The sequence below is a fragment of the Pipistrellus hanaki genome (assembly GCF_964339955.1).
Source record: "Pipistrellus hanaki genome assembly, chromosome: 10".
In the NCBI taxonomy this organism is placed as follows: Eukaryota; Metazoa; Chordata; class Mammalia; order Chiroptera; family Vespertilionidae; genus Pipistrellus; species Pipistrellus hanaki.
Window position 1 is genome coordinate 2914729 of NC_140512.1, and position 19396 is coordinate 2934124.

The window sequence follows — 19396 nt, forward strand, 5'->3', positions numbered from 1 at the left end:
GCCTCGTTAGCAGGAGTCCGACCGGGGAGTGATCTGACGGGACATGAAGACGGTCTGCAAGGCGGTTTCCAGTTCAAAGCAGGAGAATGAGTGCTGGGAAACGTGCTTTTGTTTCTGCTCCGCCTAACTACATTGGACCTGGGGGTGGGGGTGGGGGGTGGAGGGGTGCAGTTGGGAGGAAAGATACGCAGAAGGCAGGAATTCATGCTGAATGGATAGAAGTAGTCATTCAATGAAAAAATGATTTTTAAAAAATACCTTTTTATTGATTTCAGAGAGGAAGGGAGAGGAAAAGAGAAACATTCATGAGAGAGAATCATCAACTGGCCGCCTCACGCATGCCCCCCACCTGGGATCAAGAAGGCTGGGGCATGCAGAAGTGGAGCATGTGGCCCCAGAGGCGGTGGCAGCAGGCTCGGTGGGTCCGGCGTGTGGGCAAGGTGCGCAGCAGTGGAGGCAGGCCGTGGCATGGTGGGGCGGGTGGGATGGGCGGGACACACCCTGCCTGCCCCGCCCAGCCTTACCCTGCCGCCACAGCAGGAGAGGTGGGGGGATGGAGAGGTGGCGGTGGCGGGCCAGAAGTCTTGCAGGAATATTCCTGCAACAGGTCACTAGTTTACCAATAACGGCGGAGCCATACCTTTCACTGTCAACAAAAGCTTTGGGACGGTGACAGTTGTTCAACTAATTGAGGGCACCGCCTTCTCCTGTTCTCAGGTGCGGGGATACGGTTCCATTGTCAGCCATTGAGGGGGAAGCACTTTATATTTCAAATCGCAAGCTAATCAACGCTCTTTTCTCATTAACACGCGCGACCTCTGTGGTTTTGCTCTCGCGGGCTGGCCCAGTTTCTCAGTCTCCGTTAATGACATTGCAAACCTCTGTGTTATGTGAGTTATTTTCTAGCCGAGTCCTTTCAAGCTCACAATGGATGTTCGTTACAGTGACTGCCTGTCCTGTTCAGGAAGGAAAAGTCCCGGACGAACCTAGAATATTGTGCCCTTTCTATTCCCTCAGCCTGTGTGTGAAATGACCGCGTTATGGGAGTCATGCGGACAGCTTGGCCATGCGTCTGATACCAGAGACAATACACCAGCTTCTTAGTTCAAATAACAAGCTATTGGCTGTTCAAATGACAATTAGTAGAGCTGGGATGAGAAAGACAGATGAAAGATAGTGGATAATTAAGCTCAGAGGGCTCTGTCCTATTTTGCGTTCCTAATTTATGGTAGATTAAATATTCCTGTGTTGCTTTGCTTTCCTGGATACACAGATGGGTATGGAATTTGGATTGGACTCCAAACCTATAATGTCTGCAATAACATCCTAGAAAATGACAGTCAATGTGTTTCTAACTCTGCATAATTAATTAATAGATTGAGTTCATGTGTAGCTTGCTCAGGACAGATTGGTATTATGGCCGTACCTCCTTTCCCCCCATTTTTATCATTTGGTGTGACTAGTGTGGTGTTTACACTACACACACCCCAGGTGTGTTGGAGGAAGCTCTCCTTTTGACCAATCCAGGGAGTGGTCCTTTTGACCACTGACAAGAAGCACCCCCTGATTAGGCAAACGAATAAGCAGATTTTGAAAAGCCATAGAATTATCGAATATTGAAGTCAGAAAGCGCGAGGGGGATCATCCCATCCAATCCCTTTCTGCTACCAGAGAGAAAATTAAGACTCGGTGAGATGCAGGGATGTGTGACATGTATTGTGCCAGTTAGTCAGAAGTCAGCCTACTCTTTAGTTTTCTTTATTTTATGAATTTGATCATCTTCTTATTTTCTCCCGTGACTCATGCCAATAAGAATGCATTGATTTTTTTTAATTCAGGTAATAGAGAAAGCAGTGGAATTTACCCAATAGAATAGATGCAGTCTGTTTGGGATGGTAAGGACTTTGTCTCCACAAGTATGGGTGTGAGTGTCTTTTGTTCCCGAGCTCCTTGGGTCACACCTGAGTCTGTCAGGAAGGTGGTTGGTGGGCCCCTGAATAGCATCAGGGCGCAGGCTGGTGCAGCTGGAATGACCAACCATGTGGTCAGCGTGTCGGGTGTTTGAGTCATGGAAGAGCCTGACCTCCGAGGAGGGGTGGCGGGTGGAGAGTGAATTCAGTCCAGGACCCGAATCCCTGGGAACCCTGGGCACTGGAGCTCCGCGGGGCTTCCTGGCTGGTGAGCACAGGGAAGGGAAGGAAAGTACTATTTGCAATCCCTGGAGACCTCGCTGGCCACATGGGTCTCTTCATGTGGGTGTGTGGTTTGTATTTTTTATCCTACAGCTGTCAGGGCAAGTATAGCACTTTCCTGAGTTCGGTGGGTCAGAGAATGACAGACGGGATGGTGGTTATCAGAAGCCCCCAGTTTGTCGCTATTTGGTCAGAGATGCAGGTGACTTGGCTGGTGCCTCCTCTTCTGACCGCTGGGCTTCCGAAGCGAGTGTGGTCTTGGCGGAGGGGTGCTGAGCTCTTCACTTGTGGGGTCTGTGCTAATGGCCAGTGGTCAGCATCTGAATTGAAATATTGCAAAATGCTAGCTGGGACTGGTGTCAGATTGAAGCATTGGAGCATATATGTCATGCAGCTCCGTAATACTCCATTCATTCATTCATTCATTATGGTTTCAAATGTTGGTATTTTATTTTATTTTTTAACTTTTTGTTATTTGTTTATTTTATTTCCATCACCGGTAATCCTCCTCATATCTTCTCTCTCCACCTTCCCTCTCAATCACCACACTGTTGTCCCTGCCCATGAGTTCCTTCTCTGTTTTGTTCAATCCCTCCATCCCTGTGACCTTTTCATTGACAGCTGATTTGGTACAGAGGAGCTGGTCAAGCGTGACTATTCTCCTGCTGACCACGATCGTTTGTAGAGTACTAACCTGCAATTCCTGTTCCTTCTCCTTCGGGCAGTATTTTGCTTCCTCTAGCAAGGAACTTGTGCCCATAGTCAGGAACTGGGAAATTTAAGGTATGTGCCAAGGGTAGTTTTCCCTAGTTTTTATCCTGCTTATCACAAGGTTAAACAAAATTTTCTGAAGCCTTACGACTCAATTCTAGTTCTTAGGCCAGAATCATGGTACCATCCAGGGGCTTGTTAGAAACTGAAGACTTCATCATAATCTCTGGTTTAACAAGCTCCCCAGATGACTCACATGCACATTAAAGTTTAAAGAAATTTAATCTAAATTTTAGAGATGATGAGGTAGATTTATATTAAACTAAAATCCACGCCCTTTACTCAGGGGGAAAAATAGGAAAACTCTGGCTTATCTGTTGAGGTTATTTTTCTCAACACTCAGAATGCATTTGTAATGGACAAATTCTTCCATACCTGCTCCTTGTGATGACACTCTGTGTTTTATGACTTTTGGCATTTGTTAACATCTGGTAATGTTTCAATAGTGCACACAGATATTAAGCATCAATCTTGAGCTCTTTGTTCAATATGGTTGATTGAACAAATGTGTTTATCTTCTCTCCTTGAAATGTCACTAAAATACCAATAAGGAACAAAAAGAAAACCCCATCCCACAGTGACGAAGAGAGCAGGGGAAGCATAATGTATTAACCCAGGGATGTTAGCACATCGTTTTAGTTGTGTGGAGAATCTGGGCATGGATTGTTTTAGGAACAGAGAAAAATTAGGAAAGTAAAAAAAGAATAAGGCAGTGATAACCTGTAGGGAATACAATATTGTACAGGAGACAAATTGCAATGATAGTCATTGTATACATGTGGTTCTGCTGTAATTAATCATAATAATGTCTATGTGAATGCTGATTTAACAGAAAGTTGTGGTAAAATTATATTTGAGGAACAATTGGGAGGGAAAACCTGGAGGGGTGTGAGGGAACTGAATTCTCATTCTCCCTAGTGTTAATTCTAGTAAGTAAATCATGTCTAAGATTGTAAGTATTAGTGTAGGTATGGAATGTGGTGTTAACACCAGAAAAAATATCTGAGTTACTGTTAGTTGTCTCTCTTTTGCTTTCTCCCAGCACTGACCAGGCTAAAATTTTTGGTTGCTGAGTGTAGAGATCATTGATTTAACTGTCAGAAGATCTGAGTGCTAGTTCTCTCCTACTACCGACTAGTCTTGTGTTTTTCAATTAAAGGCATCCTATCCCATGATTCTTACACTGTTTCATCACCCAGGTATCTTCCTCTACTGTAAGCATAGTGGACAAGAAGAGACTATCTCTAGCAGCTCTCTCAACAGTTTTAATTTTTGCTCTGCTTTGTCACTCAGCCATGGACTACTCTACAAAGAACTACTCTTTCAGGAGAAGAGTGGACACTTTTTTCCCCCAAGAAGCCAACCAGCCTTGATAGTTGGGAGGACAGCATGGAGTTGTCAGTAGGATGATTGGGGAGCAGCAGTTCCTTTAGGCAGATGGACCTGTCTTCAGTTCTCACACTCCATGACATTTGTGAGAATTCCGGTATTTCCAGAAAGCCATCTGGTCAAAGCACTTGGCCTATTGACCTAATGAACCCCTGTCTGATTATATTTCTTCGCTTCTCTTCATTTGTGCTCCAGATCTGTATGGAGTTTGTTGAACGGTAAATACAGGATGCTCCCTGGAGTATAGTACCTTTGAAAGGCACGTAGCTGTTGGTTTGGATTGCATGCAGATCAGAACCCTGCAGATTGAGTGTGCAAGTCAACCACATCCAGTTAGGACTCACCCAGGCTCAGGAACACACAGTCTTCTAAAGAGCAGTAGAGGGAGCAGGTGATAACAGACACGAGCCAACATTTAATGAGGGCAAATAAGCAGGCACTTCTCGTGGACAGAAGGCGCTGTCCCTCTGTCCCTCTGTCCCTGGCCCCAGTCCTGTTGTCTGTTTCTTTGTTCTTTCCTTGCCTTTTAGTCTCTAGTATCTCACTTTTTGGGGGACTAACTTGCTCTATGTCTCTCCTCTTTTTTTTCTGCTCTCCCCCCACCACCACTCCTGTTCATTGTGCTCACGAAAATAACGTAAGTAGGATGTTGAATTGGAATTGTAAGCTGGGTTCAGGACATGAGATCATAGGAAGCACCAAAATGGCTATAAAATGAAATTGGAGTTTCAGTTTATGAAGACGTTGTGACGCCAACCCTATAAGGCTATCTGGTCCGAGAACAGACCTCCCAGGTTTTCCTCCAGCTGGGAAACTGTGAGGGGAACCAATTTTTCGCAGGTGGAATACACCTTATTAAGTGTTCTCTTTTTCTAGCTCAAAATAGAACTTTTAAGTAGAAGAAAAATGGTGTTTGTTTCTTCTGTTTTAGAAAAGGAGATTTATTGCTGTTTTTTCACAGAGAACAGGCACTATTTTATGTCCTCTGTGTCAAGAGGACTCACCTGCGCGTCCGGCTCAGGTTAATCACCGTTATCTGGAGTTTTCACAGAACACGCCTGGAAGCCGCCTAATTGCTCCCTCATTCCTTATCTCTTTCCCCTTCGCAGAGGTTTTCTGCCATAGATAACTCTCTAACCTGGTGCAGGCGGGGCGTCTATCTGGTCCGTCTTTGTGCTGGTGTACTGGGCAGCTCCTAACGGTTTAATTTCTTGGTAAATACCATCGGACAAAGAAGGAGCAGCCTGGCCCAGCCTCTGGCCATTGTTCTGGTTTATTAGAATCAGTTAGGATTTGGCCTCTGGGTAATGGTGCCATGGAGATTCCCAGAGCAGTAAAATTGTGTCCTAATTTAGTCTTTCATTAGCTCAGTCCCAAAAAATGTTCTGCACTGTACAGTGCAAATAGGGCATAGACAGAAACACAAGGTTATCCCCTTCTGTTGGTGAAACACTAGCCATCCAGTGGACATCATGTGTATTTGTTTGCTCACGTATTCTAACAAAAGTCAAACAGAATTTAAAATAAAGGGATCAACGGAGATCATTTTAAACATGTTCACTAAAAAATATTTAGCAATCTGGTATTTTCAGCTGTCTTTGTGATATTTAAGGGATCATAATTTTTAAAACATATACATTTTTATTGATCTCAGAAAGGAAAGGAAGAGGGAGAGGTAGATACATCAATGATGAGAGAATCACTGATCGGTTGCCTCCTGCACACCACACTAGGGGATGGAGCCTGCAATCCGGGCCTGTGCCCTGATTGGAATTGAATCTTGATCTCCTGGTTCATAGGTTGATGCTCAACCACTGAGCCATGCTGGCCAGGCTATACTAAGTTTTAATATTTTAACATTTTTTCCTTCCTAGTACAGGTGGTTCTCATTTCCTTAAAAGGATTTTTACAAGGAAGTTATATTATTGGAAGGCGCACAAATGCTAAGCTGACCACCTATTTTCTGACATTCTTCATTGGCAAAGCTACTAATTATACTTTTCAGTTTGTAAAAACTGAGTATGACTTCGAATGAATTAAAAGCAGTGGAGTGTATGTCAGTAGAACGTTACCTCTAACCTTTTTATTTTTAAGCTATGCCCCACTTTTCCCACTAGACCACACTAATTTATTGTAAGTAGTTTTGCAGGGTTTTTATCTGTAAATTACAGCTTCTTGGAACAAACAATGTCATTGTTTATTTGTGGGGGGCTATTAGATTAACCAAAGAACTTGTATGCATGTATGCATAGCCCATAGGCACAGACAATAGGGCAGTGAAGGCCTGGGGAGGGGGTGGAATGGGGTGAAGGAGGTGGTGGCGGCGGGGAGGGCATCTGTAATATTTTCAACAATAAGGAAATGTTTGAAAAAATTTAAGATGGGTTGTGCTGTTACATAAGAAGCAATGAATTCTATGGGGTGGACAAAGGTGGGCTTACAGAACACAAATAAATAATACAACAACTAATACATAACAATACCAGAATAAGCTGTGTTTCGTGGACTCACAACTGCGGGCCTACTTCTGCCCGCCCGTGTGTGGCCCGCGTCCTAAAACGTAGCCGCCGCAGCTGAACACCAGGGCGCATAGTTTCCTCCCGCCTGTGGGTCTGTGGCCCCGGGGTTCCTGTAGGGCCCCCGAGAGTCCGCGCCGGCAGGATGCCCAGCCGCTGGACAGGGCCAGTGCCTTTGGTTATGTCTTCGTGACATGGTTGCCCTGGTTGAGCGGGTGCTGAGCAGACGGCAGAGGAGAGCCTGTGGCGGAGGCTCTTGTTTCGTCCCCGAGAGCAAAGGCCTCGGGTTACTCCCGCTCCCGGCAGCATCCACGCTCAGCAAATCTGTGGAGAGAATAGGCAGGCACCGTTTTGCACTGAGTACCTTTCCACCAAGGAGCGGGATTGCCTCTGTATTCCCCAGTGCGACTTTTAAAGTCTCATTTCTCAGCTCAGTCACGTGAAAGGTCCTTCCAACACTCTATGCTGATTTCTCTCCTTCTCTGGGAAAGCTTTGGAATGCTACTTGGTTTTAAGAAATGGAAGTGCTTTTCGCATTCAAAGCACTAAGGTGGTAATTTAATATCTTCAACCCTCAAATCAAATCGTTTTTCTTGCTCTCATTTGCTCGGCTTCCTGGCTTATCAAGCTTGATTACATGTGCCTTTTCTTATGCTGAGAAATGCGGCCTGAAAGTGTGAAATGGGAAAACTGATCTTCCTAAGTATATGAAGCGTTTTGGCAGTGTTTTGGGTAAGCCTTGTTTTGCATGATGGAAAATTATATTGTAATTCTGGCTGATCATTTTTTTTTGTTGTTGCCATGATTAGGAAATGGTGAAATGAATCATTGGCAGTAAGTAAACACCGATTTAAAAACTTCTTTACTTCAAACAAAAGGAAACATCTTTTCAAGGCATCTAAATGGCTCTTCCAGCATGATGCTTAAGTATACATTTGCTAGAGCATGCATCCTTCTTGGGAATTGATTTTAATTTTTTTGTTTGCATCTTTGTCAAACCCCTGTACACACTGCCAGAGAACGGAGGGGGAGGGACTGGAAAGCCCTGCCTTCCACAGACTGTGGCCTTGAGAAGCTGCATTGAGCCACTTTGCTGTGTTCCAACCTGACCAGACTCTCTCTTGTGCCCTCGATTTATTCCTTTCTCTCTGCTGGTACAAGGTTGAGTTGTGTCCCCAGAAAGACAGTCAGGTTCTAACCCAAATCCTGTGAAGCTGGCCTCATTTTGAAATAGGGTCTTGCCAAGACCGGTTTGGCTCAGTGGATAGAGTGTTGGCCTGCGGACTGAAAGGTCCCAGGTTCGATTCCGGTCAAGGGTCAAGGGCATGTACCTTGGTTGTGGGCACATCCCCAGTAAGGGGTGTGCTCATCGATGCTTCTGACTCTCTATCCCTCTTTCTTCCTCTCTGTAAAAAATCAGTAAAATATATTTTTTAAAAAAGAAAAGGAATACGGTCTTTACAGATGTAGTCAAATTAAGAAGAGGCCACATTGGCATTAGTCCAATGAATGGTGTCTTTAATTCGAAGAAGGGAGGGAGATCTGGAGAGACAGCGGCCTGGGAGAAAGGCTATGTGGTCCCTTCTAGCAGCCCTAGCGAACTACAGTCATCTCCTGCCCCTTCCTTTAAAGCAGTGTTTCCCAAACTTCTCTCGTGATGAGAATCACCTGGTGGAGTTGTTAAAATACAGATTCCTGAATCCTATTGGCTTACGTTTACAAGCTTAGTAGTTAACTATACAATTTTACCTATATGTTCCCAAAAATTCTAGTTTAGCACTTCTTAGTTGGGATTCAGGAATCTGTAATTCAACAACTCCACCAGGTGATTCTCATCACGAGAGAAGTTTGGGAAACACTGCTTTAAAGGAAACTCTAGGACACATTCCCAGCTGAAAACCATGCCGTCTATCAATGGACATTCTGGCTGAGAAATTTATAAGGAATTCATCTAAAAATCCGATTTTGTCATGTTAAGCAAGCTTTCTACCCTCTGAGAGGTGTTTAGTCCTAGTACCTTTTAATACTTTATTCTTAAGGGTTGGTTATATGGATTATGGCTACTAGAACTAACTCTGCTTTTGTCATTTTATTCGTGTCTACAAATAGTGTTCTCATTTTCCCCCAGCTTCAGTGTATAAAATAAACCATGCTGGTGGTCAGCTTAACTGTGCACCACGTCCTCACTGTTCAAAGGAACACACAAAAGCAGCCATAGTTGTGTTGCCAGGCACCTTTTCTTTCTTTTCCCAGAACTCCATGATACCGCGTGTAGTATTTTGATTCTAGACATGACCTTTCTCTCTGGTACAATACTGATAAGCCCCCATGCAAGGACCTGGTTAGCAATGCCTTAGGCAGGGTGAAATGGTATAATAGAAGTGGGGGTTGTAGGACTAAATGCGAATATCGTTGTAGTTGTTCTGTTTAGATGTGTCCCCAAATGACCATTTGGGATGTTCAATACAGTAAATATATCGATGACAACCATTTTCTTAAACAACTCCAAAAAGCAATCTATTAATTATTTATTATAATTTGTTTGGGGGAGTAAAAAAATAAAAGAGGAGAAAGTGAGAGAGACTGGATCAAATGTCATCGCACTATAATACCTCTTCATTATTTCCCATGTCCTCAAATGTCAACATTAGTAGGAAGCCCGAGTTGCCTTAATGGGGACATAAACAATGAGATCCCCCCCCCCCCCGATATTTGTAATGGCTGTGGGGACATGTTATTGGAGTTTTCCCTGTAGCAACATATACTTTCAAACTCTTAGTTGTTTTTATTGTTTGCTTTGTGGTTTACTGACATATCACTTCTGATTTTTCATGAATAAAGCCTATCTATGGGGTTTTAAGGATTTTCTTCATAGTTGTTGGAAGATTTCATAAGAATTGATAAAGTAAATTGATTCTCTTTGTAAAATATGTTAACATTTTGTCAATGCTAGATTACCTTGTTGAGTTTAACTTGTATTTCTTGGGTGATCAATCTCTGTGTTTAAAGTAGGGGAAATATATAGTTACCCATGTTTCTGTGTCTAAAAATAGTTTATGGCAAGTAGACATGCTTCTTGATTTAAGCAGTGTGAGGATGGTATTTGGCTAGTTTCTAAATGTAGTGCAGAATAAATAATCAATTTGAATGAAGTTCCTATATCAGCATATTGTGATAAGTAAAACATTTTAGACCAAGAAAAAAAATCCATGATTTTTCTGAGTTTTATGATTCTTTGGAAGTATGGCTTGAATCTGGGACTCCTTTAAGTAACATAGTTAAGACATATTTGTGAAAACAGTGATATATAAGCAGAATGTCCTTCGGTAGAATATAAGCCCCATAATGGTGAAAAGTGTGACCATCCTCTTCCTCTTTTTCCAGGGACTAACAGACGTACAGTCAATATTTGTTGAATGGAGACAAAAGATAGTTCAATGAGCAGAGTAAGGAATTATAATTGTAAGCTTGTGTTTGCTTATGTGCAGTTCCACTTAACACTTTTTATTTAAATAAAATAAAAATTTAAGAACTGAAATCAGTATCAAAAACTCATCTATGTTCCATACATGCGATTCTTCTTATTTTTCTGTTCAAAAGGATCTGCATTTGATTGGTAGCATATTATTTCTTGGCACTGCTGACAATAACACATTTCCCTCCATATTGTTTTAATGCATTTTTAGTCTTAGTTTTCAGAAAATCTGAATTAGAAAATATATAATTTCTTAAATTTTTTTGTGTGAGAAAAAAAATGTTTTCTTCCAGACAAGATGAGAGACTCATTTGGCACTCATGGGGGATAACCTTTAGAGTTTTGTTATAGTTAAAGTTTGCTGGTATAGCCATATGGTATCACTAAATTATACGTTCTGTTCTATACTTTGAGTACTTTAACCAGTTCTTAGCTGATTTTATGTGAGATTTAGAGGGTAACATAGGAAGTATGAAATGCCATTCTTGTTATTGAAACAAATGTCCTTCCTCTCTTACTGGCAGTTTAGATTAAATTTTAATCTGGTAAATACATCATGTTCTGCTTTGGGCATCTGTATTTATTTGGCTGTAACAAAATACTTCATTCCAATGACCATTATTCGGTGTCTATTCAGTGCACTTGTTTGTTACAATTTTTCTAAGAAGATGCAGCTTGCAATGGAATCTCAGTGTTATGCTGAGTTTGTTATTGTTCCTTATGCAGATAGGTTTAAAGGACGCACACAAGATCCCTGAGAAACTTCTTGCTGACCTACGCAATCCCTGCATCCTAATAGGTCATATTTCAGCTCCTATATTTTGACAAATAGCCTGGCTCTAAAAAGCCCTGTCCGTGGTGCTGAAACATCTCATGATGTATGAGCGTGTCTCGCTGATAAATTCTAATGCCAGCCACCGCGTGATAGCGATACATCAGGTTGTACAATTTATGTTTGGGAGACACACGGAATGAGCAAATATCATAGTTTCCTTGGGTTAAATTAACACAGCCGGTCCTTTCATTTTAAAGAGATCACGCCAATTACTTTCTGCATAGTGAAAACCAGCCAGGGTTTAATTAGGAACTGTCAGTGCTACCACAAAGGCGAATGCCTGGTGTTGACCAATGAATGGATGTGCCTGCAGGACTGGAAACGTTTCCTCGACAGTGGCATGTTGACGCCACGCAGGAAGCTACTGTACGAAAAGTTAAACATTTGGTTACGAACAGGCACAGCAGCAATTAACGCGGAAACCTGGTGGCTCTGTGGAGACAAGCGGCTTGCCTATAAAGAATATAGCTCATTACCTCAGGTGGTTTTTGTTGTTCCAGGATATTTCCTTTGTACACAAATACATTCATTTTGCAGGACTATGGTTTTTTTTTGTTTTGTTTGGAAATATGACTAAAACCCTAAAAGATCTTGGCTGTTTTTTTTCCTAAGTAAAATTCACGTGTTTTCTATATAAGACTCTTAAATAATGAATTGTGTGCTTGGACTTCAATTCAATGATTTTCAATTTTTTTAAGTTGTGTTTTTCTGGTGCTTAAATATAGTAATAGAGAACTGCACTTAATTTTGTTTTTACCTCTAAATTTGTCTGAGAAGCTTGTTATTGAACTCTGGGATTATCTGATTCATGCCATTTTATTTTGGGTTGAAGCAAGTAAAAGGGAGAATTTCATAAAATTGAACCTATAAACTTCTATTAATTCAATAGATTTTAAAGGAAAAGTCTACAATTTTAGTCTTGGAAAAGCCTAGTCTTCTAAAATTCTAGATTTCATTGTTATTCTAGGGGAAAAACATCTGCTTTGATCTTAACAGACTTTCAGTCAGTACCTGTAAGGTTGGTTGCTGTGCATGTGTCTAAACGTCCTTCTTTGGAGATTATGTAGAACATGTTGTTTTGTTGTGATGTTTGCAACACAGCAGAATGTTAGATTTTTTGCTTGTTATTGCAGTGAAGTGCATTAGAATCACAGAGAGATTTGAAGATAACACCTAGATCGTTAAGTCCTGCCGAAATTTGGCAATGTTTTCTGCAAAGCAAGAATCTTAAAGTTGAGTAACTAGTCATTATTAAAATAAGACCTTCAGATCCTCAGATATTGATTTACATTATGTGAAATTGATAATTCAACCCACTACAAAAGTTTCTTGTTAAGAAAAGAAAATCTTTCAGTTAATAGGGGATTTCTTTATGTCACTAGTTGAAAGGTTGAATACAATGTTATGGTTTGCCTTTCAATATTGATAAAGTGCCTCCTCAAATCCAATTTTGTGCATTATAAAAACGTAGCACCATAACCCAGTGGGCGTGTCTTACTCTCAGCCCTTCAGACTTCATTGTAGATAAAGACACTTTTCTAACATGTGGTCATTTCAATGATATCTGGTCAGGTGACATTTCCCAGAAATTATTCTTTATTTAGAAACAAAAACAAGACAAAAGCAATTGATTTTAATCCAAAATGTATTTTTTTCCTTATAAAAGAGGCCCACATATTCACGGCGTCTACTCTACAGAGTCTGTTCATTTCATTACACCACGTGTCAATTCAAGTGTATCTGGTCACGGCAGAAACTCGTGGCTAATAGGCGTGATACAACACAGTAGGAGGTATTGCTCAGTTCAGCTACTCTTATACACTTAAAAAAAATACAGAAACGTTTTGTGGGTTTTTTTTTTTTTTTTGTCCACTGTAGTCCAGACAGAAAAGTTACATGAAAGTTCTAGAAAATGGACTTCTTTTATTTGGTTGCCACGGTACCCTCTGAAGCCAGTGGATGGAGATGCTGGACTTGTACATGTTTCCACTGGCCGGAGCAGCCTTGGGGAAGCTGGACCATCCTCCCCGGAAGTCCCATTCCTCTTCCTTTTCCATTCCCAAGCAGCCCCGCAGCCCGGAGCTCCCTCCCCCGAAGTAGGTGTGGTTGGTGGTTTTCAGGATGTATTTGTGGGCACCCCTATGGCAGTGGCCTTCACTTCCAGCGCCGCGCTTCTCTCGTCGCCTGCTTCCCAGAGGTCGATGAGAGGTGGGTAAAGCTCACTGAACGCGAAGGTTGGCTTCTGCAAGTAGTTCCTCGCATGGCCACGTCCAGCTGCTCCCATCACGTTTCGCGAGAGGCAGCCGAAGAGACAGAGCACACCGGTAATCCCCAGGAAGCCCGCGAGGCCGGCCAGGAAGGTGGGGCTGTGACTCCTGCCGTCTGCTTCTCCATCGGGGCCCCACCCTTTCGTGGTGACATTGACACACCGTTTCCTGGCTTTCTGGTCGATGGTGGGGCTGTCGATACAAATGGTGTACTCAGTCGAGGGGTTCAGGCGAGTCAGGTTGTACACCCTGACGTTGGGCGGCAGGCGGGCCCTGTGGGCGGCGTGGGACGGGTCTGCCTTGATGAAGGCGGTCCACGTCACGCTGGACCTGAGAACCTTGGAACTCGCTTTCCAAGACACCAGAACCGAGCTGGCCCGGACGTCTTCCACTCGGATGTGCAAAGACCCGTTGTTGTCCTGCGGTAACGCGCCGTCCACTCTGATCGTGACGGACTTCAAGTCGGCGCCCACCAGGTTGGCTGCCATGCACGTGTACACGCCCCCGTCTGCGGGGACGATGCCTCTTATGTCCAGGGTGCCCTCCGCGTGCACGGAGAACCTGTCCGTCAGGGTGTGGGGCCCGAGCTTCTGGCCGGAAGGGGTGATCCAGGAGATGGCGGGCTGCGGCTCGGCCGTGGCTCTGCAGTGCAAGGACACGCAACTCCCGGCGTCCAGGTCCAGGCTGGAAGGGAAGCTCTCGGGCGCGATGAGCGGGAGGCATATTTCCATCATGTCCCGGAAGTGCACCTGCCGGACGTTCTGGCCCTGGAACTCGGGCGGGTCCACGCAGAAGAGCGACTCGGGCTCCATGAAGCGGACGCTGGTCTTGTTCATGTTGATCCAGCGGATGACGCAGTCGCAGCGGATGGGGTTGCTGTGGATGCTGACCTCCTTGAGGCTGGGCAGGGCCTCCACGGTGCCCTGGTACAGGGCGCTGAGGGCGTTGCTGTTGAGCATGAGCGACTCCAGCCGGGGCAGCCGGAAGAACGCGTTGGGGTGGATGTAGGACAGCCGGGGGTTGTTGGTGGCCTCTATCTTCCTCAGATCCGGCAGGTTGTCCACCGCAAGGCCGTCGATGGAAACCAGCTCGGGCATGTTGTTCATGCCCAGCTCCTTGAGGTGGAGCATGTTGCTGAAGTCCCCCCTGCGTATCCTGTGGATGGGGTTTTTGTTGAGATCCAGGAATTTGAGGCTGGCCACCTTCTGCAGCGCCGCCCGGGGCACCTGCCGCAGCCTGTTGTCGTAGAAGGAGATGCTTTCCAGGCTCTCCAGCCCAACCAGGGCGTCGTCGGGCATCTCCGTGAGGTTGATGCCCGCGATCACCAGGCTGCGGAGATTGATCAGCGGCTCGAAGTTCATGTCTTCGATCCTGATGATTGGGTTCTCCCCAATCATCAGGATCTCCAGGTTGGGGAGCGCGTCAAACCACTTCCTGTCGATGGCCTGCAGTCTGTTGGAGTTGAGGTGCAGCCGGAGAAGGTTGTGGAGGCCGATAAAGGCTCCCGGCGAGATGACGGACAGCGAGTTATGGTTGACGTAGAGCTCCTGGAGGCCGCTCAGCCCCGACAGACATCTCTCGGGCAGCTCCGTGAGCTTGTTTTCCTCCAGGTACACGGACAGGAGCCGGGGCATCTGCCGGACGCTGATGTTGTCCACCGAAGACAAGTTGTTCTGCGACAGGTCCAGGCCAGTGAGGTTCACGGGGAAGTCCGCGGAGCGCTCGATGTCGGCGATGTTGTTCGTCTGCAGGAGGAGGACCTGCGTGTCCGCAGGCAGCCTGGCCGGGAAGTGGAAGAGACCCACGTCGTTACAGTCCACGGTCCACGCGTCCATGTACGTGGACCGGGGCGTGAACCACGGCCTGACCTCGCACGTGCACGACGGCGGGCAGTCCGCTTTCTTCTCCCCGGCGTGCACGAGCGTCGTGATTGCCAGGCCAACCAGCACGTGCACCCCGAGTGGCATGTCCTTCATCTTAGCTTCCTCTGCGGAGATGCCGCGGGCCCCGGCGGATGGCACAGTCACTGCGGGTGGGCTCAGCGGGAGCTGGCGGAGGAGGAGCAGGGTGGTTCATGTGTCAAACGATGGGCGCTGTGGAGCTGCGGGGTCTCTCGCCCCGGGGCGAGGTGCCGGTGCCGCAGTCACACGGTCCAGAAACGTCACACATGTTGGGGGAGGGGAAGCGGCAGGCGCCTCTCGCGTAGGACGCGGAGGCACGCTCTGAAGAGGCGGCAGGGATGGACGGTCACAGGAAATGGAGCCGCTCACTCATTTCGGAGGGCAGGGTTCACATCCCACTTCGGTCCAGGCCTGGCAGGAACAGCAGCTGTGATGCTAATTGCAACAAAATAAAACAAAAAGGAGAAGAGAAAGAATTAGTCCAAAGGAAAAATGATACCCGTAATTAATATCCATTAAGCAATTACGGTGATCTCATCTATGACGTCCTTCGAGTGGACAGTTAATTCAATATGTTTCGCTGACGTTAGCCTTGACAGTGATTGGTCCTGACGCCGCACAGGCCGAGAAAGGAATCTTTAGAAGCTGAAACTGAATTAGGCATAGCAGACACGCATTCTACTTGCTTATTCCTTGTAATTGTGTTTATTGCATTTGTCCTTCCTTCTCTCTGACGATTAGTGAATGGGAACCAAAGGAAATCTGTCAGAGGAGACGGTTTCTCCCCTCTCTTACAGAGACAAAATTAAAAGGTCCCAGAGAAAGTGATACTGTTTAGCAAATGCATTAGCCCAGGGCCCTCAGGAGAGGGCTGTGCAGGGCCCGGACAGCCTGGCAGTGGGCAGGACTTCCCTTGTCATTCTCCCTCCCTCCAGCCTCCTTGCATAAAGGGGCTTGGGATTCCGCAGTACTTGGGAACGGTGAGGTCTAACTTAAGTGAAATTCAGATTAATGTTCGGCTGTTTCATCTCCCCTGAAAATAACTTAGATTCCATTAGTCACTGACAGGGAGAAAAGTAACTTTATTACAGCAATAAAACAGGCCCTTAGATATTGCTTCTTTTAAATAGACACCGATGTCTTTATCACATAAAAATAAGCAACGCACAGCCAAGTGGCAGTGCTGATATGGGCTGCATTTCAAGGTAGCTCACTACTCTTATATGCCCAGCAAGCCTGGCTTCTGCCAACGAAGGGGCTCCATAAACACTCTTTGCCCAGAATCCTTGTCTGTGTCCAACAGCGCGTTAGAGATGTTAACCATGAAACACATGTATGTGTGTGTGTATGTGTGTGTGTGTGTGTGTGCGGTGTAAACAGCACTGCTTTTGTTCTGAGATTATTCTCTTGAGTGTTTTCTGAAATGCACATCTGTCCAAGCAGAAACTCTTTTCTGACCTCATTGCATCATTCACGTAGCCAGATGCCAGAAACGAGCACACGCGAACGGGATTGGTGCTGGAAGCTTTTGGAGATCCGGAGAGTTCTCTCCGGGGTGAGCAAATTCAAACTTCACCTCCCCAGATAGGCAGGGAGAAAGGGCCAGCGCGGGAGGCACCAGATTCTGTGCCTGGCTCCATCACCAGATTCTCTCCGGTCTTCGGAGCTGATGGATGCTCTCGCTGATGGACTGTTTGGCATGGTGGCTTGCAGGCCAGTACCTAATATCTCACGTGCTTTAGGGGTTTCAAAGCCCTTTCGTAGCCATCGTTTATATTGATATTGACCTGTGAGTGGGAGTGGGAGGGGCTCTGGTTCCCAGGTTTGGGTAAGAGAGCGGAGACCCATGTGCTGAGGCCATGGTTTTAAAGGATGGCGTAGGACTGGAGCCAGGCTTTGTCTTCAGGGCTGTAGCACAGGCATGTGGAGAAACAATGAAATAATTTTACCACAAAATAGTGTGGTGATGTTCCTTCTCTGCAGGGCTGGCATTTCCCTGGTCTTCAGCCTTTCCCGTTCAGAAAATTAGTATTATCCGTCTACTCACAGTGGCCAGCGTGTGCTCCCCACTGACGACTCACAAGGGGCAAAACCACACCGCCCATGCATGGCAGAGAGAGAGAGAGAGATTCAGGTCAGAAAATACAAGTACCTGAATCTGCTGGCCAATGCTTTTTCTCCATTAAAAAAGATGTACTTGGAAATGCAAACGATGAATGTGAAGTTTGCTCTTGAATATAGAATTGGAGTTCGGGACGTCAGATTAGAGTTCTCAACCGTCAGAGTCATCAGAAAGGAGAGCCTGGCCTGTCTGCCGAGGGGAGAGTGTGTTCCCAGAGCTGGGCCTCTTGAGTCTTGGGCCCCTGTGCCGGAAGCTTTCATTCTTGCCCCGCCCCCCATCTCTGTGGTAAGCATGTGTTTGTATTTCCCCTTTTCTCTTACTGGACATAACATGATTAGACGTAGATTATTAGATTATTACCTCGATAGACATGCAGTTATTAGATTCTTAGTCCCTTCCTGGAGGATGCGGTTTTTATTATTAAGGGCTGTGTGCACCTCTCTGGTGATTTGATTATGTTAGTCCATTTGCCTGGCTGATGAGCGCCTCACCCACGCCCTCCAGCGCTCAGCTCATTAAACCAACATGCGCAGGATGGTAACCACCAATGCGTCTTTCTATAATTCCCGTTGAATGACAACATATGGAATAATGATGAAGATGACTTTTCTTCTTAAATCATCAACAGTAAGAAGCACGTAAAAAAAGAGGGAAGGAAAGATGTGCCTCAGACTTTTACAGGGTGTTTTTCTTATTGCCCGATAGTTAAAACATGGGGATCTGACAGTGGCACTGCGCCATGTCACCTGCCCGCCTGACCGGTTCACGTGACAGGTACCCTCACAAGCCGAGCGGTCCCGCAGGGGCCGCCTCGCTCCCCACAAGAGAGTGGCTTCTGTGTGGCCACTGAGGGGTTTGGGCAGAATAACAATGACAATGGTGGCATTTGTTTTAGAAGGACAGACTTCAATCTGTGTCTATAGGCATCTCTACAACATTGTTTAACCATAAAAACAGCTATGTCATTAAAAACAAATTGACCAGCTTGCTCCCATTGTTACCTGTGGGGGTTTTTAATGCCCTCCGCCCTCTCACTTTTATTCTCTCTCTCCTCCAACTTCACTACTCCCACACTCCCCTCTTTGAATACACTGGAGAATAATAATGAACTCTCTGAAAAATGTTTTCCAGCTTAGGAAACTTGAATTACGTGATTATGGATATATTTATAGAATTTCCCATACTCCACCCATTTGCTGTTTTTTTTCTTCTTCTAAAATAAGAGTAGGAAAATTGTGCTTCAAAAAAGTCAGTATTTCAACCCGAGTTTTAAAGGTTCTAGAACTCTCACTTGGGAAGGTGGTCTGGAGCTTAGCAAGGGATGCTCTGGAGCAGAGTAGGTCTTCCAGAAATATATTTGGCTAGATGGGTGAATGGACGGATGTAAAGTAGGTAACTTGTGGGTAAATATATATTGCTTTTCTTCCTTAAAATACAGTAAACAAACCATACACAAGTAAACGTTACCAACAGTGGATAAATCTTTAAAGGGTTCCCTGTTTTGAGGGTGAGTATTCATTTTGAGGTCATACTCTTGGAGCTAGGACCCAACTCATAACTGACTCCTGTTCTTTTCAATGGTTTCTTTTTTATGGAAAACTATTTTAGAAGGGGTGTGTGTGTGTGTGTGTGTGTGTGTGTGTGTGTGTGTTTAGCCTTCTTTTAGTTTTAAAGGCAACATAATCCTTCCTATATTAAAGCTAAATAAGTTATTCTTGATTATTATTCAAGTTCAGGAGATGATGTTAATGAAATGCCACCAGGAATGAAAACTGACATCTCAATGAAGTGTATTCTGAAAAGGCTCTTAAAGGGTTGGAGTGAGTGACACACACAGGTTCAGAGCCTTGTCATCCATTTATTCTTCTGTCCTTGTCATCCATTTATTCTTCTGTCCAGCCTTTCAGTAGATGTTTGCCTGGGGCCCA

At 45.0% G+C, this 19396-nt stretch overlaps 2 protein-coding genes across 2 annotated transcripts in view; one reads left to right on the top strand and one right to left on the bottom strand.

The window, feature by feature from the left end:
* IMMP2L (inner mitochondrial membrane peptidase subunit 2) overlaps positions 1-19396 on the top strand; it is a 353997-nt gene that overhangs the window by 124864 nt on the left and 209737 nt on the right. The window lies entirely within an intron of this gene.
* LRRN3 (leucine rich repeat neuronal 3) lies at positions 12752-15781 on the bottom strand. The gene has a single exon (XM_084897154.1). The coding sequence runs from the start codon at positions 15419-15421 to the stop codon at positions 13295-13297; it is 2127 nt and encodes a 708-aa protein (XP_084753280.1). The 5' UTR covers positions 15422-15781; the 3' UTR covers positions 12752-13294.

Coding starts and splice junctions, on each gene's coding strand:
- LRRN3 (XM_084897154.1), bottom strand. CDS start 15,421: ATGAAGGACATGCCACTCGGGGTGCACGTGCTGGTTGGCCTGGCAATC.